The 25,433-nt window shown below is 37.9% G+C and overlaps 2 protein-coding genes across 2 annotated transcripts; both read right to left on the bottom strand.

Annotated features, from left to right (window-relative positions):
* Positions 1-1,296: 1,296 nt before the first annotated feature.
* Positions 1,297-8,120, bottom strand: RB195_020772 (uncharacterized protein; the record flags this gene model as incomplete). Its single annotated transcript, XM_064189231.1, has 11 exons — positions 1,297-1,452; positions 5,738-5,812; positions 5,864-5,983; positions 6,096-6,179; positions 6,250-6,336; positions 7,095-7,184; positions 7,250-7,357; positions 7,426-7,485; positions 7,534-7,666; positions 7,728-7,852; positions 7,947-8,120. The coding sequence occupies 11 exons, from the start codon at positions 8,118-8,120 to the stop codon at positions 1,297-1,299; spliced, it is 1,212 nt and encodes a 403-aa protein (XP_064045112.1).
* A 2,041-nt stretch (positions 8,121-10,161) lies between these two features.
* RB195_020771 (uncharacterized protein) lies at positions 10,162-15,152 on the bottom strand (the record flags this gene model as incomplete). Its single annotated transcript, XM_064189230.1, has 15 exons — positions 10,162-10,287; positions 10,439-10,577; positions 10,822-10,936; positions 11,378-11,471; positions 11,562-11,702; positions 11,918-12,013; positions 12,108-12,218; positions 12,284-12,392; positions 12,475-12,639; positions 12,851-13,018; positions 13,420-13,592; positions 13,678-13,754; positions 13,836-13,918; positions 13,992-14,146; positions 15,012-15,152. The coding sequence occupies 15 exons, from the start codon at positions 15,150-15,152 to the stop codon at positions 10,162-10,164; spliced, it is 1,893 nt and encodes a 630-aa protein (XP_064045111.1).
* Between the last annotated feature and the right edge of the window lie 10,281 nt (positions 15,153-25,433).

Genomic DNA, 25,433 nt, shown 5'->3' with positions numbered 1-25,433 from the left:
GTGGATGTTTCGCAGTAACATTTCCCATCGATAAAGTAAAACCGGACGCCCACATATATACACACAACAACATTGAACAAAATTTTCTTGAGAGAATTTCACAAAAAAAAAATATGTACAGATACAAACACGACCACACGCACGCACCGCACACATATGTACAGTATAGTACATGGAACCTTATAGATACGAATATTTATTAACCAATAATACACCCAGAAACAAAAAAAAAACACACACACATAAGAAAGAGGAATCGAAGAGAGCGTTGTTTCACACGTTCACGCGGAGAAATCCAATTTTTCAAAATTTAATTCCTAACAAAAAAAAACCTTCCGTTCTGTCAACTCATAGCAGAATTTACTAGACGAATCATCATTCACTTTCCGATTCCGACGCATCAATAGCGAAATGAACGAAAGATCAGTGATATTTGCATTTGCATTACGCGATCGTTTACTGTTCTTCTATTCGTTCTATTCGAACTTATAGTGCACTCATTTCCTCCTCATTTCGTGCATATCATTTGTTCTTTGCATGAATAAACTAAAATATTATGACTCTGAGTGAAATTTTCATTTGTTATTCGTTGTTATGCACATCACAAGGTAAAGCTAACAATGCAGTAATAGTTTTTTTTTTATGACGTCGAACGCAAATATTCACAGCAACGTCGAAAAGCGAACAACAATGCACTCTGGTGGAACTTAGAGGAATCAACAATTTCTTTTTCGAAAATCTCAGTAACTCAGAGATAAATAATGGAGGAAAATAAGTGATTATGGTCTCGGTAAAAGTACTCGAACACTCCAAAACATTTGCTAAACTCACGTAACAGCATCCTAAATTTACTCCAAAAGTTCCAAATCAAAAAAAAAAAAACTGTGTTATGGAGCGGCTGATTATCAATTCAAGCGTAAAAGAAACTGAACTGAGCAATCGAACGATTTGTACAAAGTTATGCATCACCAGGCAAAACATTTTCGCGATGCAACGTGTAGAACAGAAAAAAAAAACGATTTCCAGTTCTTCTTTGTACAATTTTATGAACATCAAATTGATGGCTAAATAGCTAAAAATTTTTGTGCACACAGAAGGAAAAAAACCGACATATCAATGAGAAAAAGCTCATCTACCATCCCCAGTACTACACTGTCTGTTGATGAAGCAGAGATCGGATGGAAAAACTTTCTTGTGCATATGTGCGTAGAATATGCATCGGCTTCTTCGACTTCCGGCAAAAAAAAAATCCTCGACGGGAGTGATTCTTTCCGTCGTGTAAATGCCGGCGCTAGTTCAACCTTCCCAAAGTGTCGAATCGTCGGCCCACAACAGAATCGAACCATCGCCAGCGCCAACCACCAAGTCCCCGTTTCGATAGTCGAAACGGCATGGATCACACTCAAAATTCAACTCAGCCAGCACTGACGGTCGAACTCCGATCGTGAACGCCTACAAAAAAAAATCATTTTATAATCTTCTGCCATTTTCTTCCAAAGTTTTTTCATTTTATAATCTTCTGCCATTTTCTTCCAAAGTCTAAAGAAAATTACTTTTGCTCGGAACAAACAGGGTGAGGTTGTAAAAAATTTCTCACTGTCCTTCCGTCAGAAAAGAAAAGAAAAAGGAAAAAAAAAGCGGAAAAGCGGAAGGAACTCTACCTACACAGATCTTAGGATTATTCAACTGTTTAGTTTGTTATTCCCATAAGTGAACTTCAATTCCTTTAAAGCTTTGAAGGACTTCTCTTTAGAAATCATGACGACAAGCAGTTTTTTTTTAAACTTCTAGTACAATCTCAAATTTGAGGTCAATTCAGAAAACAAAACTTGTATGACTCACAACTTTCCCATTTTTCAAAACAAACTTTGAAATTTTAGAAAAAATGATAGAATCAAAACAAAAAAAAAGGAAATCTCACTCTTTCCTATGCAAAACACATTCTTGAAAGAGTCTTTGTCCTCCTCCTAAGAATTCTTAAGTCAAAATATATGGCAAAAATAGGGAAACCTGTTTTAATAATATACACATCTTTAATATGTAAAGTTTCGACGCTTTGTCAATCCTTTTCACAACAAGATCATTAAAACCAAAGGGTATAGATCGGAATTTTCGTAAACACTTAGATTGAATATACGAAAAGTTGTTTTGTAGTGAGAATTTTTCCTGATAAGAAAAAAAAACTAAAAATAATTGAGTAGATAGTGAACAGCTTAAACTAACACATCACTGCTAGAGTTTGCTCTCCTTCTTCAATTTTTTTCCACTTTTTTCATCTATTTTTTTTCCTGGAGAAAAGGAATAGCTGTATATTTTTTTTCGTTCACTTACTATAAGCTCCATTTTACTAAAATAGCGCTTTAACATTACATATCCCATTCCCTCTGAGAACAAAAACTTTTCACCTCAGCCAGACTCTGAGTCTTCACGACCACCTTAACTACTGCTGCGTGTTGTCGCGAATTCGAAGGCGACAGAAATATCGGTCAATGGTTGTAAATTTCCATGCAATGCAAGGGAAAGAAGCAACGATGTGAATGCAAACGTGTGAGAATCACAAAGCATACATTGTCCACGAGACTGTGCTTGGAACTATTCCATAGGCAAAACATATAACATCACATCTCTGGGAAGTTTCCATATATTTGACAGACTTTTGGAGGACAGATTATAGAAATTTGTAACTATCGCTACGGAAACGACCTTCAGCTTGGCATTTCTTTTCTTTTTCAAAATCATTGGCTTCATTAACAGTTCAGCGGAACCATAAACTCAAAGGCTAATTAATGGATGCAGAACATTTCTCACCAATTTCAAGATGTTTCTCGTTAGTTTAATGCGCGCTAAAAGAAATTAACATTACAGTATTCTGATGACTAAGGTGAAGAAAATGCTTAGCCGGCATCACAACATTTATTGCTCTTCATCTTAATGCAGTTTAAATTTTTGATACCAGATGAAACCATGGAAAACGAGGAATGAATGGACCAACATTAATGCTTAACCTGAACGCATATTATTTCTATTACCTTTGAAAAAAAGAAACGATTCTTATTCACCAAATCATTGCAAAACATCATTATGTAACGACGAACATAAAATCAAAGTCACTTACGTTCAATGATTCTCGGATTGTGCTTAAAAAAATTTAAAAAATATATACATTCTATGCTCTATATTTTTCATTATTCTTCATTCTTCTATATGCATTCTATGCTCTTCATTTATATATTATATTTGTTTTATATTTACTTATTTATTTTTATAAAAATATAGACAAATATATATTATATACCACTAAGATGTATATCGCTGAATATTGTCAATTTTATCGCGACAAATTCCACTTGATCGGACATCCTTGTCTAAAGACTTGTCTACGAATTAGGTGATAGGATTGAAACAATTACATTACAATAATTACTGCAAACTCGGGAATAAAGTGATGAAGAGCTGATGCAAAATTCAAATCATGCAATTTTTCCACTTCAACTAACGATATTTTCTGACAAAAGTTCGCAGTTTCAGAAGAACGTAAAATAAGTTCATTAAACAGTGGCGCACTGGTGCCATTTACTGAATTGAGAAATTCCACGGTAACTTTCTCTACCTCACTCTTCTTAGACATTACTAGGATGTTTTCGCAGTGAAAGCCCTTCAAATAACAGAAACAGACTTCAGAAAGTCCCCACAGAAGACGAAGAGAACTAAAATTATGAGTTTGGATGGTCTAGAACTGTTTTTATAAGATAAGAGAAGACAAGAGTGAAAAGAAGGACGCGCCGAATGTCAATACAATGTCCGCACAAAAAAGAGCGAAAGGGGAACTTCTACCATTTTACTTTGTCACCAAGACCTGTTCCAACCGATTCCTATTACCACATTGTTAAAAATTCCCTCCTATCGATCAGTTTCGAATAATTCGAATTGATCGAGAAAAGAATAGGGACCCTCAAATAATCTAGCGCAAACTAGATAACGTAACAAGACCATCTTTTGGCGGAACACAACTTTAAAAAGGAGCTAGTGAGAAACAAATTTCTCTCTTTAATTTCTCACTTTCATTCTTCTGAAGCACTTGCAACCAAACGGGATGTGGAACTACGTTTTTCGACCTTTCATTATGTTTGCATCCATACGCATGAGTAGTTTCTCTGGATTCGCTTTAATCGATTTAAAAGAAGCGGAGGATGATCAAGTTATTTATCCAGAGACTTGGCCAGACAATGAACGAAATCAGCGACGGGGACGGTGTGGAATTCAGCACAAGATAAAAGCAAAGACCCTCTGATAATTTTTAAGATTACATCAGAAGTATCACCCACAAATAAGCCATTTCTATTCCCAAAAAATACAATTTTATTTTCACAGATGAGACACTGGAGCTCAACGAAACTGACTTTGTTTGAGTCTCTACCACTCAAAACCACGTATGGATACAAGTGGCTCTTATGCCAAGTCTCACCAACTCAGATGAAGAATTACCTTCAAAATTCAGCTGAAATGCAAGGCCTATTTCCAAGACCCAAGCATCAAAAACCGAAAGATCTTGAAGTTGGGTAAGCAGCGGTAGAGATGAGTGCACAATGTTCATCTGACTATCTCCGCTAGAAGAAGATTATAAGGAGAATATACCGCTTTTGTAATTTAGAATAAAACTGTCGCTTAGTGACTGGAATCTCTCATCTATTGTCAAAAATCGAGAGAAGACGTCCTAGCCTTCGAAATGAAAAAGCAGCAAGCAGATAGGGCAAACAGGGGACAGTTTTTCCAAAGAGACAACAACTTTTCGCAGATATCAAGCAAAAAGGCAAGAAAATTCTTTGCTTCAGCGATAAATGCTATTGAGAAAAAAAATCGACCGAATGTAAACTCTTTTACTTGAAATAAGCCCCTAATAGACTGTCCCAGCCCTATACAGTATCTTCAGAGTTCAAATGAAAAATGACATGCAGACATAATTAAATGTTTTGAAGCTGTTTCTAATGTCAAAACTAAAAATGCGCAACTAAATCAAATCCAATCGATAACGGGAGAGGCGGAAAACAGCAAACGGAGTTAATTTTAATTGTAACATATCTAATAGAAAATTGATGGACTAGCATTCATAATATCAGTAGAGTAATTAACGGAAAAAATGAGCTATGATTCCAAACCTATACTCTTTTTATATGTTACGTTGATTAGAACATAAACAACTAAATTTAGAAAAAAAAACATTCAAGATGAAAAATCTTTTCTATATAAATATAGAAAGAGGGGAAAGGATGCAGCGGATAAGGGAATATAACGACTTCTTATGCAGGCAGTCAGATCAAGACTATCCTACGAAAAGAAAGATGAATCGCACAAGAAAAAGAGCGTAGAACAATTTTGTGGGTAACAGAAAAATCATCTACTACCTAGACTGTTTTAGGAATTAACTTTCACCAAAAACCAAAGTATAAATTACCAACAAACAACGACAGCAGCAACGGGGGAAGAAAAAAAAGAGCAAGGAGTTGAGAAGGAAGAGCAAAGAAGCATAAATACACAAAAGAAGTGTCAGATTCAAGGAACACTATGTTTTTCTATATGCAGATCTACCTGCCGAACAGCATCAAAAACATTTCTGAGGATTTCTGATCTGAATTTTGATACAAAATAAGCATAAAGCCTTCAAAAGTTCGAGCACGCTTCGAGAACCAAAAAGAATAAATCCCGAGAAAAAAATACTGTTGAATATCACAAAAACTACCTTGAAACTCCGATCTCTACTTATTTCAAGCACAGCTCCACCCGAATGTATCACTTGTCGTACACCAGTTGAAACCTTAAACAGATACATGAAAGAGCGGATTTCAACAGGACACTACAGACGCACCTGAAGTCGTGAGCAAACGCTCAGGTTATCAGGATTAAGTACGGCAATCATGCCTAGATTCGTTCCACAAATGAGCTGATTATTGCGAAAACACACTGAGCGCACATAATCATTGGCCCACTAAAAATAAAATAAAATAAAACAAATACGGTTTCTGGAAACAGTTGGAAATGAGGCGAAAATTGTTAGAATAAGATCAGACCAAGAACAAAGATGAAGAATAATTACAAACCAATCCAAAAGCAGGCTTGCTTGAATTTCGGATATCCACCATAACAATTCTTCGGTCCTCTCCGCAAGAGTAGACAAAATTATCCTGTAGATAATTACGATAAGGACGGCAGTAGAGGTCAAAAAATAACAAAAACTGTTCCAAGTACACAAACCTTCATCGCTAGAGTTAATACAGCACCTTTGTGATGAGCGTAGTTTAGCACAGGAGCGAGCCCATTTTTTGTGTCTATCACAAACACCTTGAACAAAAACAGAATTTTGGAAAAAAAGTTTGATTTAAGCTAAACATTGGCTTATAACGGCGAATTCATGGCAGATTTTGATGTTGAATGTAAAGTATTCTGAATCTTCTTTCCTTCATAACCGTTTCCACAATTATAAATTAAGAATTTAAAAAGAAAAACGCATGGAATATCGCCAATGTCTTTGGAGATTTCTAGATGCCATCAAATCTATTTCTACAAGTCAAAAGTTTCCATGAAATATATAAAGTTGAATAGTATGAATTGACATTATTTCAAGACAACGTTTTTGTTTAGTGAACAGACTCCGCTCGTCATAAACAATGCATCGCTGAAAAATTATGGCAGATACGGAGCTTTACAAACCTAGTTTGAGAAATAGCTCAAGTTTTTGCCTTGTAGGTCCATAAGAGAACTGATGTCAGGCAGCAGAACGTCAAAATCAAATCATTGGGCATTTTCAAATTTGTATTTTGTTTTCTCGTTCGCTACAGGCGGTCAGGAAAAGCAAGGCACAGCATTCTAGACGAAAAAATACAGCGTAATCACATATTCTTCATACACTCCTATACTCCCTGGTAAATACTTCAAAAAGGAGACGAAGAAAATATTCTCAAATCTATTCATGATCAGATATTTCACTGCGACTGAACGCCGACTATCTGACATAGTGCAGCTTAAAATATCAATTAACAATTCACTCAATTATCCAAAATCACCCACAGGTAGAGATGAATTCATTTAAAATCACCCACCTTCTTTCCAAAAGTTGAGCAAGCAGCGAGGCCATCAGGAGTATTTCCAAGGCACATTCCGGCAGATCCCAACTTCGTGCTTTCGAGAGGCTTAAGAACATAATTTGAACTCAAAACGCAATCGAAGAAAGAAGAGCGACAGACGTATGACCTACTTCAACACTTGTAGGAGTGATCTGCCACAACTTTACAGTGCAATCCCAACTACATGAAAGAAATTGATCCGGGATTCGGTTCGACTGATCTAGGCACCATATCCAACCCTTAAAAATAGCTATTTCAAAAAGGATTAAATTGTCATAAACACCGAGGATTAAGAATAATAAACTACCTCATGAGCGTTTTGTATATCTACACAAGGTTTAGTCGGTGCAGAAGTACTTTGACTAGCCTAGATTAGCAATAATTGAAAAATAACGAAGATGGTATGCAAATTTACCTGTAGATCGTCAATACTCCAAAGTTTGATGGCTCTATCCCTGCCACCCGAGAGACAAAATCTCCGGCTAGAGCCTCGATTAGCAAATAATCGAAGAGCATCAACTGTAGCAATATGACCAGTTGCAATTAAACTGAAATATTAATTCATGCATAGCCGATGAAGGGATGAGAAAGGGAAGTTTAGAAACTCACTTTTTACTGGGAATCCATTTTCCCCAACGCTGTGTCTCTTCTTCAATAGCTACGAAACTTCGTGCAGCGTCAAAACTCGTGTCTTTCATTTCCGACTCAGAAAGTCGGATGTTATGCGGCATTTTCTGGAAAAAAAAAAACTAAAATAAATTAAACTCGTTCATTGAAAGTTCCCAACAAAAAGAAAGCTCGAAAAATGGTTGTGTCAACGGAACTCACATGAATTCTGCTAAGCCACCATTGTTGGTTGGCCAGAAGGCTGTGAAATTTCTTGCATACCAGACGAACATTGTTAATCAAATGTCGTCCACGTACATGAGTAAAAATCAGAAGAAGTAGTTCATTTGGCAGTTGAAGAAGCATATTCTTCGCTTCATCGTCTTCTGCTCCCATCCAATAAATGGTCTGAAAATATGTAGACGGGCATCACATACATATATACCACTGAATGGCTATGTAATAGAACACAAACGGCAAAACTATGACATAAGAAGACATGGTTGTTGTAGAAGAAATTTCCAGTCCTATTCAAGACAACCATGGCAACTAGTATCGATGTAAAATAAAGGAATACGTGTTGAATGCGTAGAATGTAACACGCGATGCGGTGCACCAAGCTTCCGTTCAGCTACTGCGTGTACGATTAAATCCAGTTATTCTTGTTCCACGTGCTAGAAGAAATGTAATGAAAAGTTGCGCTTATTGCTGTTATGTTCTATCACAAATGTTCTCTTTCGATTAGTTGCGGTTATGTACAACCAGTTTCGGCGTATGGTATATCCCAACCCAACATTCCTTCTCATTAGCATCATTGACAGAAGCTCCTGTGTGAGCATAAAGTAACAAAATGGATAGAGGATAAAGTCTGGCCGTTAATCAATCCGCTTGGGACCCACGTTCACCTCAATTCAGAATCGCTTGAGGTTTACGAACGTGTATCTGGCCCATACAATGAATTGCGATGGCTAGCCGATGTGTCAAATCAATGTTTTTATCCTTCTGGACAAGTCTGGTGCCAATTTATCGACCCGGGAGGGAAGAAAGGCTTGGTGAGCTCTAGGGCGGATTCGAACCTCCGATCGATCGTTCAGGCAGCGGAACCTCTTGTCAACTGCGCTACACCCGACCTAACAAAATTCGACCCTTATTTGACAAAATGAGGAAGACAAAATTAGACGGCACAGCATCTGAAACTATCATTTGAAAAAGGTCCTCATGTATCACGACTACTGCGCTGCTAGATATTTTATTAATACTACATTCAAATGCTTCCTAATCAGACCAGGGAATGCAGTATCGATGTCCAAAAACGGAGTTCAACCTTTCAAAAGACCCAGAGAGCTAGATCCAAATGTTCCCACCGCAAAATGCTTTCCTTAATGAGAGCAATGTTACCGCAAGAATACATGACGAAAGAAATCCAACTCGTTCATCGCAGCATGTAATTATGGATATCTTATTTCCACTCGGATAAGACATCAACATCAGATTTAGGCAAAGAACATGAATACCGACGTAGGTAAATATTTGCAACGGCACATTCCTTCGAAAACAAATCCAAATAAGAGCAAAATTTGATCTCTTCAATGATCAATGTGTGCGCAAAACCACTGACCTACTCATACATATCGCACTTATATATTAAGGTTTTTCCTTTTATTTACTTAAGAGTTCATAATGAAACATTGGATTCGCTACCGCAAATCTTTAAGAACGCTTACTGCGTTAATATGAGAAAATGAAGAGATTATTCGATGTTTTTCCAGTATTTGAGCAAAAGAGCATCATCACAAAAGTTTGATAAGAGTATCATTGTATATTTTTAAAGGAATGAATGATTTGAATCGCAATATAAACAATATTGCTCAAAAAAATAAAAACTGTAGATATTCGTGTCCAAGAACGAGCTGCTAAGTAACGGCAGCGTTCGCTTGAGAGACTGCAAATATCCAAGCTCAGATTAGAGTTTCACTGAAATGGATAGCACTGGAACACTCAAAACAAAGTCATAATTTTAAGCGAGGACGAACCTGAAGAACTAGACTTCAAAGGAAAAGACAGGCAAGTTAATCAGCCAGCAAATTCAGAGATATAATAGTAATTACATTGCAATACGTAAGAGATTTACATAAACCAAAACATTCATGAAAAAAAGTATCAAAGAAGAGAAAAATCCAAAACTAGCCAACAGCTGGTGTAGAAAATAGTACCGTTATCGGCAGCGCATTGTCAAGCGTTTAGTGAAGACCTTATCAGACAGAAAAACAAGTTTGAATAATATATTCATATGTTATACACAGTGAACAAGTATATAAACATGATTAAGAAACTATGAGATACTTGAAGCATACCCAATGTAATGTAAACTAATGTAAACAAAGTAAATATTTCTCTACTATATACAACTATTTCATTGTTAATTTCAGCTACAAAATTAGATATAACAATTCAATTTGAATGGATCTAGGACTGTGACATCAAACTTTGGAGTCCATTTGATTCTGTCGGGGTCAACGATCCGTCGTCTTAACATTGACAGTGGTAACTTGTAGGCTCGTTTCTGAAATAGTGAAAGGAAAAAGTCATCATCCACCCTGATCGCGTGTCACTTATTAGCAATGCATGAACTTTCATTCTATCGCCACTATGCGAAAACAACATTGTCAGTTCCATTAAATGTTGAATAGAGCACGTCAACTGTTAGAACCTACCCATGTTCTGAAAAAATAATTTTCATCCTTCATAACCAACAAATTGTCATGCAGCAGTTGATTTACAATATCTGTTGGATGTATGCGAGTTGCAAGACTCATGTTCTTAAGCGAAATGGAGTGTGAATCCTTGACCGATCTAAAAAAAAAGTTATATACTCGACAGATGTAAGTGGGATCTAAGGAGAGCGAAGAGTAATAAGCTAATTACACAAATAATTAGTCGCTCAGGTGCAAAATAAAAAGTACTGAAACATTTGCAAGCCCAATTCAGACCTCTCTCGATTTCAAGACGACTACGGGCTACACACACTCTAACGAACTTAGCTTCATCCAATTAGGGGTCAGATTTTATGAAGTAACAAACATACATATAAACACACCTCAAATAACATAATATACTCGATCTCCAGTACTTCCTGTAGGTAAGAAGTCCACGGTCAGACAACGGACGCTCTGGGCCACCAACTTTTCTTTCTATCTTGGACAACTGATAGCCTAGAAAATAACACTTCACACAAACTTCAAGTTTAAAGGAGTAAAAATTCCAGAATGAAAATTCTGTCTGAAAAAAAAATCCGATTAAAAAACAATAAGAGATCTTTTTGATAGACGAATTTAAGCAACAGCCAAGATTGTTAACCAAATTTATTGCGGCTAACGTTTCGGCATTGTCGCCTTCGTCAGAGCCTCAGTAGCCGCATTGCCGTGATGTTAGCGGATATCCGCGTGGCGCAATCGCTCCGATTGCGGCTACTGAGGCTCTGACGAAGGCGACAACGCCGAAACGTTAGCCGTAATAAATTTTGTTGACAATCTTGGCTGCTTCTTAAATTCGACTATCAACAAGTTGCAATCTCTATGCCAAGATTCAAGGAAAGTCGAACTTTCGCACTTCTGGAAGATGTACCAGCAATTAGAGATCTGTAAGGAACCCACTCATATCGATCAGCAGTTGACCATAGCCACATCGCTGCTCGCTAGGAAGTGTCAACAAGCAAGACAAGTTATAGTTCCTACTAGGATTTTTCTCCTGAAAAGGGGTCCGATTTAAATAGAAAAGGGAAATTACACTGCACTTAAACTTGAGGTACTTTTCAAAAGCTAAGGAAGAAAAACCAACCTTCGAAAAGTATCCAACGATCCGACAGCCATCCTCCTCATTTCGTGTTAGTATGTAAAATAAAAACGTCGCAATTTCGCTATGTCTCGTTTTCCACGCCAAAAACTGCATGGCGAGTAGGCACAGGTTGCGGCAATAAGTCTAAAGCTCATAACAATAAAGAGGCAAGTAAAAGAATATGAAAAATCGAGAATAAACATAGTGAGGACGGTGAACTACACCAGCTGAACCCTTTACATCCCAGGCAGAACCAGAAAATGGTGCCGGTTAAACCTTTGCATTCAAGCAATTCAGGAATCCGTTCCAGCAAAGAAGAGTATTTTCAGTACTAACTCAACTAAGCCAATTACACATACCCGTTCCTCAGCGCCGTCTACCTCGAAAAATGATAATGACGAAGTTGCATCGCGATAAATTTCCCGACCGGGCGGAGTAACACGTGGACAATAGTCCTATAAATATTATATTTTCCAATTCATGACAAACCACATGAAAAGAAAACCAAACATATACATATACAAGAAAACCAAACATTTAGCTGCTAACCTGATGAACAAAGAACGAATCACGTTCACTGAATGGTTTTAGACAGAACGAACAGACAAAGAATAGTGGGACACTTTTTATGTGTTCCGGATAAGGGCTATTATAAAGCACCTGAAGATTGAAAAAAATAAGGATAAGTGGGGAAAACAAACGGACTATAGCAACAGAAAACGCACTTTTAAATCCATGTCACCTCCAAGATTCACCCACTGTTCCTTCTGTTGTTTTTCTGTTTCCTCTTTTACTGACAAGAGAGATTCTTCAGCGCTTAATGCTCTTTCGAACCTAAAATGGATTAAAACAAAGGAAACGATAGTCCTAAAAGGTGAAGGAAAAAAAACGAAGGAAAGAGAGAACAGGAACATACAAATTTGCATCTTCCTCTAAAAAGAGTGAAGCGGTTCTTTCGGAAGATGTCTTCTTTTTAGGGCTTCGGCTGGATTCTCTCCTGTTCTCGTCCGCCATAATAATAGCATTATGCAGCTCATCGCGAGCTTTCAATATGGCCAACGACCTATCTTGTTTCGAAGAACTGTAAGGAGTGGAAATTACATGATTCTGTTTAGACTTCGCATTTTTAAAGCTTGTGGAGAGGGAAGAAATATCAGATCTTCCCTTTGGAGCAGTAACAAGAGTGTTTGCGCACTAGTGTTGTAGAGCCAAGAAGGACCACGTATAAAAAAAAAACGCATGTTTTTAAAAGCGAAAATAAAATAGGTGGTGGAAGGTAAGAAGATGCATACCTTCCAGGGGCGGAGAGAACCGAGGACAAATTTTCTTGCGAATTCCTCTCGCGTCCCCTCTTCCTTCCTTGTTTCCGAGGAGTACTATTTGAGTCGTCATGTACAATTGAGGCTGATGGAGACGGTAACTCAACCGAGGCAGAAGAACAGCTCACAGACGCATTTCTTCTAGAAATTTTAGATAGTAAATTATCAAGCAGGGTAGCCTATTCTGCGGTAATTATGACTGGGATAAATGTAAGCGATAATAAATAAAAAAATAGCGATGTTGAGAAGCTCGTTCAGCTTTGTTTAAGTTCCAAATGTAGAATTTAAAATTTAAAAAATTCCAAATAGAATTTAAAAATTTAAAAAATTCCAAATTTAAAAGTGCTGACGAAACATTCAGCTGAAAATGTATAAAAATGGAAACGAAATGAAAAACCAATTTCAGCGCCGATAAAGAAAAAAGGAGCAGTAATGTTCTACCCCTATACATCGAACAAGACGCAATGTAGCACATTTCGGAACTTTTCTTTAACGACCCAAGCAAATCAGGATGATTCCCTGAGATTTCAAATATTACCTACCTGGATGAACCAGATGGACTTGAATCAGTTGCACATTGCTTGCAGTACCACAACCGATCGACTATCTTCCCGTTGGTTGGCATGCAAGCACCGTGCCATGCTCGTAAACATGTGGCACATTCTACATTTGAAGGATCATCTATCATCAGGTTACATGCAGCGCATAGAACACACTATAAAAGTACATGTAAAACAAACAGCTATAGAGCAACCACGTCTTTTAAAACTGTTTGTAATTAGTTGGCCGTTAGTACAAACCTTAGGACAAAGCCAACTTCTTTTTTCCGCATTAGATGCAACTGCTTCAGGATAAAGAATGCACTGGCGTAAATGATCTGGAGAAAAAAAAAACAGAGAAACCATAGAATTCACTTTAAATATTAACATAAACACGAGGAATTGAAAAAAAAAATTACATAATTTATGACACTGTATGCATCCGTGAAGATCGCCTTTAGAACTTTTGCAAAGAGTGCATCTAGATATATTGAGTGGTTTTCTGAAATAAGATTAATTATGGATATCATGTATAGAAAGAATAACAAGAAGGAAGAATTGACGGATAAATTCACGATTTTTGAAGCAGCAGACGTGTTTTGATCGGAGACGATTTCGCATCAGATTTCATATTTGGTGATACCATACTTCCTGATATGGTTTTCCTCCGATCCCTCATACTCTCTTTTCGACATCTTTTAATGTAAATTCGAGCAGACGATGTAGACACCTTAATTTCTTGAGTTCATGAGTTCCTTCTCGAAAGAGAACATCACCTGTCACATTAGTCTCCATACACTTTTCAAGAAAAAAAACCCTCCTTGTCATATTTATTGCTAGCGAAGTTACAAATGTTGAGAACAAGGAGCTTAGTATAAAGTTCGAAATCAAAGCACAGAGTAAGCCACTCATCAATTTTGATGAATAATTCCAACATTGGATGTTCCTTACTTATGGATTATTGTAGCAGTGTCACTACTATAAGTTTCATCACTACCGCATGCAGTGACTGCGAGGGAAAATACCAAAAAGACAGTTAATCAGCCCAAACTTATATTCCAGTAGAAATAAGAAAATTACTCAACTGCGACATGGTTTTCAAAGTGACACAACATATTAAATGTATGAATAGTAATTTACAAGAAAGGAAACGAAAAACAGTGCAAACAACTTTAGGAGTAAAAATTTGGAAGTGTTCTGACATATTACTTATTGAGTTCTCACAAAAACAATTTATTATAAGCAGTTTTTCAAGAACTGAGGCGAATAGATGCTGTTTTCCACAAATGTTCTCTCAAAAATTTAAATGCGATAGAAAAATACGTTCCAACTTACTTTTACATCAAAAAATTCATAAGTACATTAGCAAACTTTAGCTCACAGTTGGATATGCTTTTAACAAAGTACTGAGTTAAGGGGTCCATAATATTTCTTCAACGAAACAACTTTTCCTCGAGACCCTGACCGTAAAATCAGAGCAAAAACTTCTCAGAATAATGAGAGTTCCTGACGAGGTTCCCACCTACTTCTACTAGCTCCAGGTCAGACTGGCCTAGAAACATCAGATAATAATTTAAAATATGAATCACACTTACTTTTAGTGGAGATCGAGAACTCGCAGATTTAACAGGACTTTTCTTTGGTGTAGTTTGTTTCTTCCGTTTGATGTCACCACTTCTCAATCGATGTGATATTGAACCACGTCCAGTAGAACGATGAGATCGAAGTTTCCTCATATTTTCTGCAAAACAACACCGATGTTTACAAAAGGGAAAGAATGAAGGGTAGGAAAAACTCCTGACGAAATCGAACGAAAGGTGGCAAGAGCATAATTTCGACGCAGTTTCTATGACTACGAATAGATACTTGGAAAAGAAAAAAAAACACAGAGAGAAAATATCGCTTGTGGGAGAATAATTCCTAACTCAACACCAACATAAATGCTAACACTGCTAAACTTCGCCGTAAAAACAAGTCAAAAGGCTCTTGTGAAAGGAAACGGAATCCAAACAAAGTAATTCTAAATAAAATAAATAAATAGAAATACATAAATAATTTCGAACGGCTGAGTAAGGATGAGGAAGTGGGAGGATTGGATTTTGGCAGCTCAACGTTCAAGTCACGTATACATTCGGAAAAAAAAAGGAAAATATGCCTGAAAAAAAAAACACAAACTGCAAATTGCAGTGGATTTTCGAGCAAGCACAGCGCTTTCCCCATGATGTTATTCTCAATAGAGCGCGATGATGCGATGCTCTACGGCGAATCAAGGATGCGAGAACTCTGATTCTCGCTGCGCTCCAAACTCTACGTATGGTCGGCTATTTCGTGCAATCCTCCGAGTGCACCTGATCAATACCGGCCGTCGGAACCATCCGGTCATCTTTTTCAAATTTTTCGATATCCTTTGGTAGGGCTAGCTATGGCCTTAGGCGATCGGTTTTTCTATGGAGATTTCTGCTCCGCACAATAATCTTCTCCACAATTTTTTTTCCCTAGTTCTGACAACTTAGGGAAGTCCTTACTGTACTGTAATCACCGAGATGTTTATCGCGTGGTTTCCGTTCCCTTGATAAACCTTAGGATCAACGCGATGATGAGTAATAAGTTTCGAAACGATCGGAATATGCTGGTGATTCATTGGAAACAAACGGCACGCAACAGTCATTGCTTTATGTTTTGGATTTTATTTTTCTATATTCGAATTATTACTCGTATATGCCCTGTTATGTGTTACAAAAGTTCTTTTTGAATAGTTCATACACAGAAAAGTCTCTGTGCATTTCTATGAATCCGAACGAGTTCTTATACGTACGGGTGAAGAGTTCCGTGCCCATCCGTTCGACTCGACAGTTCTTCCAGCGTTCTGGTAAGCAACGAAGACAGTTAGTGGACACCGCTGCCATGTCTAAGCAGCTATTTACTACTCATAGAGCCCTTCGGAGATGTTTTCTGAAGGTGTTCACAGCTCCGACTAAAGAGAAATGTCCCGTCTTCGCAACTCGCAGAATGTATATCGAAATCAAAGCAGAGATGGCCGGTCACATTATGAGAAGAATCGACGATTGATGGACTAAAAGAATCCTAAGTAAATAAGTATGCGAACTAAGTTAAAGGCATCACTCCACGAATCTGAGATGGTACGAATTTCAGGTGGAGTATTCGTATACGGGATCGTGGGGAGATTATGCGGAGGAGAATGATTCCGTTCATTTCTTTCTAATCACCGTAAAAAACGGCCCGGAAGATACGGCTTCGGGCGTTCTGGCGCACTTTTTGCTACAAGGAGCTCGACTAGAGCGCGCCAGCCTTGTGCGGCGCCGCATCTTCTTGGCCGTTTTTTACGGCAATTAGGAAGGAATGGACGGAATCACCCTCATCTCCATAATCTACTACCTCTTATAAGAATACTCCACCTTAAATTTGCACCACCTCAGATTCGTGAGGTGATGCCTTTAAACGCCCTCAAAGGAGACCGTCAACCAAATGAGCTGATGAGTTCGCTATGCGGATGGATCAGCCGTGAGCTCAGCTGGATACGACCCGAACACCTCGCTAACGCCAATCACAAAACTTGTGGACATCTTCGATGACTACCGCGAAGAGAATGAACGGGAAACATCCAAGGACCCGCACAGTGCAGTGGAGACGAGATATCTCTAGTCGGATCAAAACGACATGAAACACGGACAGTTAAAATCAGTTAAAATCAAGATGGGACCACGGCGAACTGAAGAGATGGGTAGCTGTAGCGAGGGTCCTTACACGATCCTAACTGCCATGCTCCAGCGCGCCGCTTCGAGCGTAGCTGCTTACGCAAGTGTCCGTGCTTCATTGCATTTTGACTTCACTGTAAATATAGTGGCGGCCAAAAATCAATTGAATTGAGAAACGGTTTTTTAAGGTTTTCCCTCCTGGTTTTTCCTTCACTTAATCGTCCACAAACTTGCACCAAATATGTCATTTGGAATTAAAAGCTTACTCTGGGAGATAGGTTTGCTTTGCTTCTTCAGGACTGGCATTATTTTCGAAGAAGTACAAACATTGTTCTTGCAGCAAGCATTCGGTCACGAATTTGATTAGCACGTTATATTTATTCATTCTGCGAGTTTACAGCGCCGCCTTTCCACGTCTTATTCACGTGAAATGTTCGTGTATATGTATCCATTTATTCACATGCATGAAATGCTCAATACAAGTAATGGGAAGCGGTGCTGTGCAAACTCGTCCACGACGTTGAACAGCCTTGAATTGAACGCACTTTGCTGTATTTCGATTCCTTTACTGTTAATGTATCATTGATTTAGAGTGATTTGCTGCTTTCACACATCGGTACAGTCCTAGTCGATTTTTTGTGACCCGAATACAGTTAGATAGAGGCTTTTGCTTTTCAAAGTTCAGGAAGTTATTCACACAACATACAAACACTAAAGTCTACGACAGAAATTCGCTCCAAAATTTTCGAATATTCGAATTCTATTCTAAGAAATATTGAATCATTAACTGATTCGTAGAGGAAAAAAAAACTAACTTATAGTCGAGTTGAAACGACCTGAAGTCCAGTGTATTCGCGTAGACAGCGAGGGGGAAAGCGGTGCGATAGGGGTAGCGGTTGGGATCTGCACGGGACCTTCGCTAGCTCCACTCATAGTTGCAGTTCGATTCGCTCGCGACCGACGGCTCAACCTCAACTGCACCGAGTTTCAGGTCGTTTTGACCCGATTATGTCCAGTCGAGCAAATTTTACTCCTCATGACATCCTTGTCGTGGGGAAAGGTTACCGTGAATTATAGACCCACCGATAATCTTACTGTTCTGTAAATTACAGCACTGTACAGTTATGTGCACGTAAAATGTCTTCTGGTTTGGTAATCTTCCAGACTTCAAGACAGCTCTACTAACAAACATTTGATTTCCTTTTCTTCTCATATTTGTGTGGACTGTACGGGAATTTCAAAGAGAACCAGATAAAAGTGGTTGTTTTCACACTTCTCCTTTATTTTTCTTTTTTGATCAAGAGAAAATAAAGAAAGAACAAATGTAGAGAAAAATGGCTTGAACAGGTACATTATAGCAAACACCACAACAAGAAACACCAAAGTTTGAAAAGCTACTGTGTATGCCTTCCACCTCTTCACCTTACTTATACTTTTGAACACAGAGTTGGAGCTAATGTTAATGTGCTCCCCAAATTGCTGAGAATGTTTTTGCTTCCTTCATTCCTTGTCGAGCTAATTGGAGCTTCATTAACTTTTCTTAATTTAGCGAATTTGGAAAATTCTTGAAATTTTTTGAAATTTAAACTTACTCGATGAGATTGCCGAAGTCCTACGGGTCCTCATTCATTGAGGAGAATAGTAGAGTTCTCAGCTCCCCTCAATTTCGCTCACGGTTGACGTCATCTATTTTTGAACAGAGTAACAAGTAGCCGCTGATTAGATTACCGTCGAAAGCTTGCGAATTAAAGGCATCACCCCACGAATCTGAGGTGGTGCAGATTTCAGGTGGAGTATTCGTTTACGAGATGGGAGACTACGGAGAGGTGGGTAATTCCGTCCATTTCTTCCTAATTGCCGTAAAAAATGGCCCGGAAGATACGGCTTCATTCGTTTTGGCGCACCATTTTGCAGAGGTTCGATTGGAGCGCGCCAGTCTTGTGCGGCGCCGCATCTTCCGGGCCGTTTTTTACGGCAATTAGCAAGAAATGGACGGAATCACCTCCCTCTCCGTAGTCTCCCATCTCGTAAACGAATACTCCACCTGAAATCTGCACCACCTCAGATTCGTGGGGTGATGCCTTTAGGTTCGAAAGCACTTAACAACGAGACACTTGTGAATCGAACGCCTGGACACGAACACATTTAATGGCTAGAATCGCTTGTTATCGTGGAGAATCTGCTGGAAATCCCAAAATTTTAATTTTCCACCCAACAGCGCAGAAAGAATCGAGATATTTTTGCGACCTCTATGCTTAGTACCCCTTCGGTAAACATTTTTTTTAAAACATCACCCCACGAATCTGAGGTGGTACAGATTTCAGGTGGAGTATTTGTATACGTAATAGTAGATTATGGAGAGGGGAGTGATTCCGTCCATTTCTTCCTAATTGCCTTAAAAAAAAACGAGCCGGAAGATGCGGCGCGTGCACAATCCTGGCGCGCTCCAACCGAACTCGTTGTAGAAAATAGCGCGCCGGAACGCCCGAAGCCGTATCTTCCGGGCCGTTTTCTACGGCAATTAGGAAGAAATGGACAGGATCACTCCTGTCTCCATAATCTACGATCCCGTATACGAATAACCACGTCAAGAATATGTACGGTAAATGTGAAGCAAAGACGCGCGGGCGCTGCAACAGATGCGTTGCGGTCATGCAGTTGAACAAATTTAGCCCCTATTATCACCTTCGACTTTTTATCTGGAGTGAATTATCTGCCATATTCCTCACCGCGTTGTTGTTATCTTTTCAGAGACCCGCCCGCTCCCCCCTGACTCCGCTGCTGAAAGATCTTTCTCAGTGGGATCTCCCTTCCTATCCAAAAATTTTTGTCCTTTCATTGAGAACTGGTTGGTTTTTTTTCGCGAAAAAAAAAACCCCGCAGTTCCGAATATTCGATTCACTTCCCGTTCAGCATCTTCGCCACTGTTTTCCCTCCATGAACTTCGAACATTTATTTTCTCTGCAGTCTCATTGACTCATTGCAATAGCTTATTATATCATTTTGTCCATAATAATGCCCATAGCTTTTTCTACCGGCTGGAAAACTTGTTCACCTTTCATATCTATGAATCAGAAGCCGGTTGCTAGCAGTATAAACTCATTCGATCTCATGCTAATTTCACTTTCTTTTCGTACCGTAAGCGAAAAGCGAAAACATGACTCCACTGTACTTCTGGCCTCCCCGCAAACTCCCGGTACACCGTATCGTTCCGGTCCTTGTGCTGATCTCTCAACTTCATTCGGCACGACGGCGGCATCCATTGTCTGGATGGATTCTCAGTCCCCCCCCCCCCACCTCGCACAGACCGCATATACGTTGAGGCAACAGGTTTTCCCTTCGATGCCATAACTCACCGCGCCACCGCCTTTCCCCTCCCAAGCATTCGTTCGCTAAGCGAAACCGACTTTCCTCCCTTCTGCAAATTCACGATTTTTACGAATAAAAGTGAATCGTTCCACATACCTCTGCAACTTTCCTCTAACGATCAACGTTTAATAGTCAGTCATTTGCGACTATAATTCCCTGGAAATTTCCGGATTTCTCATACTTTTTCTCCCAAAAACTGGTCGTGGATTCTTCTGGAGTATTCATGTTTTTCTGCGCTTTTCGTTGTCGTCGGCGGTTTTGTTTTCCTAACAAGGTTTCGTGCAGCAAAGCATTTTTCTAGGACATTCTGAAGTTTCATCGAATTTTTTCTTCCCAATGCAAATAACGCTGGAAAATAGCGCAACTATGGAAATTGAAGGAATTTTTGCGTATAGTAAGAAAAAGCAGCTTCAGCTCTTCTAGTGTTTACTTTTATTTTTTTCTATTAATTCTGAATTTATTTTCTTGGTACAGCTGAAATAAAACAGATGCAGATGTATTTGTAAGAGGTTCTATACTACATCAAATTTTTACGACGAATCAGTACATATAATACATATCGATTTTTATTTTGATCCTACATGTTCATTACTCAATCAATATTTCTTCGCAATATTCTTCATCTATTGGAGAAATATTGTGTCATTCAAGCTTTTTTCCCCATCCACAAGAAATCGCATAGCAAGAAGGAGCTAGATTATACCCACTCTCGATAAAAAAAATAATGCGTTCATGCGAAAATCCTTAGGAAAATACTAAGAATATATGAAAAAAAAATAAAAAAACGAAAACACTGGAACGAATCCGCTATAATTGTAGTTCTTGAAAGTAGAAATAAAGCTGCGAAGAATCTACTTTTTTTTCTAATTTTCTTTCATTTTTTCCTCATTTATTTTATAAGGAGAAAACCTTCAATTTCTCTTAGTCTACGCGTGGAATTATAGTGTCCAAGCAATGTGGCCGTGCTCGAAATGACAATAAACGATGGAAATGTCGTGAGATTACCTCATAGTTGATTTTTTTGCAAGAATTCCCCTTTTTCACTGTTTTCCGGTGCGATACAATGTTAGAAGTTCGTGGAAATGTGCGCTTTTTTCTTTTTCGTGCGCAATCAAACAACATTTCCTGTCGGGTACACTAGGCTACCCTCTAGTTTTGCTCGACCATGGATTTACCCGTACCCGTTCTAATATATTGTAAATAAATTAATTAAATATTTTAAAAAAATAGAATTAAAAACAAATTGAAAACAAGTAAAATTAAACAATAAAAAATAATAAAATAAATTAATAATTTCTAATAAATTGAATATACGTTCCACATAGGTTTTTCCTTTGAACGCTGCTGCACAACATGTACCTTCCCATGGATTTCCCTCTTATTTCATTCTTTTCCTTCTGCTGTAGAAATAATCGTCGATTTCTCTTCTATTGTTTCACATTTCCCATATAGCACTTGAAAAAAAACCAATGAATTAATTATTTCTGTGAACCAATTAATTAATTTGTTTCTTTCTGTTTCTGGCACATTTCTTCGGGACTACTGTTATGAATTTTCCCTCAACATTTACACAGAGAATCGCTGTAAAGTTGTAGTTTTCGCCAACAACACTTATATATTTTGTATTTATATTCGATTTTAGATTAGATTTTTTTAAAATAAACTTCAAATCACGGAAGAAAGATCAATTCACAGAACAGGATAGTCTTTATAATCGATCGGAGTACATAGGGTTGAGAATTATGTATTTATTTTTATTTTTATTTTTATTTTCCGCATAATTTTATTCGATAAAAACCGATTAACGAACGACAGCATATCGTCACATACCATTGAAAAGAACTCTGCGAAAATTAAATTTCATAGAACATTTTTATCTCGCCAAGAATCTCCAAAAATTTCTAAGTATCCGTTAGGTTATCCGGATTCGGATCGGAAGATCTAATGACCACTACCGTGGAGATGAACCATGTAATAATTGATCTATCAGTAGAAACCTTCCTATTTGTGGTTTTTGGACGACGGAGACGACTTTTTTTGCGGGAATGGTCTTGGACGTATAAGCAGACGCTATGGTTTAGGGGTTCTTCAAATTATTTCTTTTCTGAGTTCCTTTACTTCTCATCATATTCCGAAAAACTTGGATTTCTTTCCGAGAACTTGAATTTCCGGATTTGGAAGCGAAAGTGTAACGCATTCTCATCGACAGCAAAACTCGTTGAAGTTGTCAGAAGTGAAGGTATCCGGCGAATTTGGGATTTTCTCTGTTTTCTTCAATCTTTTTTTTTTGAGATGTATGAAACGATCGACTTTTGCCCAGTTTTCTTTCGCGCGCTCCATTCTCTTGATTTAAAAATGTAGCATAAAAAATATTTAATTATAAATGTACTTCTTGTTGTTTTCTTTCTATCGTTACGGTATGATTTGCAGATTTGTTTCGGAAAAGTACTATTTCACTTCCACCGATCGAAATAACAGATACCCGATGCAAAAAATTTCCAACCTTCAAGGGCGTTTTAGGGCAAAGTTATCTCTTTTTTTCGAAGAAAATTGCAACAAATTCGTTCCTGTTATTTTTGAAACTGTTCCGAATTTTTGATTTCTTTGTCTTTTCATCAGTTCGTCAAAACCTGTTCACCTACATACATACATAGTACCGATGTACTTCGTTTTCTTGCTGAGAACTACAACCCTCTTCCGATTTATTGGTTCCAGCGTACTCCACGGATACGGTGGTTGAACTATTTCTTCTCTCCTACCCCTTCCACTTGTATTAGGTATTTTGTTCGATTTTTTTTTTGAAATTCGTTTTAATTCTGTGAAATCCTTGCCAGTAGAAAGCTTTATCCTGGATTTCTTTGTATCCAGCGAGGTAGCATTTACCAACGTTTACAGCAATTGCAAACCAACCTGCAATTCTTTGTATTTCTCCCCTTGAACTTGAAAATTCTCCCCCTGACTGATTCTCGGATAGAATGTTAGATAATTTTGCGAGCTTTCAAATTGCCGCCTTTTTTTTTCGCCATAAATATGAGCGCTGCAGAGAATAGGAAAAAGCCGTTCTACTGCAGTCAGAAATCTTCTGTCGCTCTATTCCCGTTCAGAATCCAAACTCCAGGGACCGATTTGGAAAAGATGTTGCCGTTCTTCTCTTTAGACTTCTTTTTTGTCTTTTTTCGACATTTATTTTTTTCTTTCTTTCATTTCCATTTCTTTTTTTGCTTTCTTATTGATATATGTTGTTGATATTATGTTTTTTAAGTATGTATGGAAGCCGTGACTAAATCTGATAATTGTTAATTTAGAAAATCGTCTTAATTGTATGATTTCACGTAAAGCGAAATTCTCTGGAATTTCTCCAAAAGAATTTAGATCTTTAGATGGTCCCGTTTCCTCAACTCCCTGAAATTTTGTTACATGTTACATAACTTCATAATCTCCAGTCCCCATTTTTACTTTTTTATTTTTAGATCGGTTCTCGAAGGTTTGCGATTGGACTGAAAACTAACAAAACCTTTTGCACAAACCGAGTAACAAAAACTATCCAAGAATCATCAATCAATGTTCCCATCAATGAATCAGACACTTTTCTGCTATTTCTTCGACAACAAATAACGAAAATCTGCTATCGTAAAACTCTTCAACCTTGGACGCAATAAAATTTGTCGCAAATCGCGATGCAAATGTCTGAGTTTTTGAAAGAAGAAGGTCGATTCATTGATGTAATTTATCCATAACATTGATTGATTTTTATTTCAAGAATGCCCTGATCATTGCTGGCCGTTCAAATCGGTATTGTTGTTGTGAAATTTTGCAAAAGAAAAAAAAAACAAAAAAAAAAAAACTGTTCTGTTGTTTTGTGTGAAGACTATGCAAACTATAATACATAAGCTCCTGCAGCTCGCTACACATTTCCTACGGCTATAGTTCTTGTGAATTTCTCTCTTTTCTTCCTCCTAATTCCCTTCTCTTTTCTTCAATTTATTTTCTTGGTGTACATGAAGTTCTTACTGGGCACGCTGCACTACTGTAACCAACCCTGACGATTTTTCTTCCCTTCAAGAGTTCCCTCTGTTAGTGATTGATCACGGAAATAATCAGATCAGTGCTTGATAGGCTTTATCTCTAGATCCTCGGAGATCCTGAAAGCGGTCAGGTTTAACTGTTACGTTGAGAACACTGTTTTGTTTTGTTTGTTTGTTCTCTCCTTGAAAAAAAAAATTACACTCACTTTTAAAGTCTCAGAATGTTTTCTGTTTCCATCGGAGAAATACCAAAAAAGCTACGGACAATTTCTATGGGAAAATGACTCGGAATTGGAGAAAAAAGCAAGGTACCGGTGAAAAAATACGCATAATTACATACGTTATAAGTAAGTTTATGTAATTTAAATGAATTTTAAGTAAGGTAAGGTGAATAAAGCTTGATGTACGGACTTTCTCTTGAATCTGATCTGGTTCACATGATTTTTTTTTCGATCTGTTCTCACAGCTTCACTCCCCATTCTTCTCCTTGACTGTGTCCCGACTAGAAAAAGGCAAATATCGGAAGATTGGAGGAATGGAAATGCGAATTATCGCTTCGGATCCGCTTTTCTATTTTATAGCCATGTTTTCTCCACATCAGCACCCTTGATTATGAATTTTAAAATGGTCCAAATTTAGCATTGGCTTATAATTGTGTGAATGCGAGTTGATTGATGCTTTAACATTAATGTCAGTCACCTTTTTTTTTTTGTCATGAAAATAACAACAATTATTGATTCAGGTGAAGAGAAAAAGGGTGGAAATTGGATGTATTTGTGGTGCGAAACCCAAAAATTCAGCACTAATTAGTAGTAGTACCGTACCTGCAGCGTGCTGAGCTTCTTTAACAAGTGGAATCTCTGGATAGATCGCTGATGACTACAGCTTGCCTTCTTTTGGTGGAGAG

Source organism: Necator americanus, chromosome II (genome assembly GCF_031761385.1).
Source record: "Necator americanus strain Aroian chromosome II, whole genome shotgun sequence".
Lineage (NCBI taxonomy): Eukaryota > Metazoa > Nematoda > Chromadorea > Rhabditida > Ancylostomatidae > Necator > Necator americanus.
This window is presented reverse-complemented; position numbering and strand designations above follow the sequence as displayed.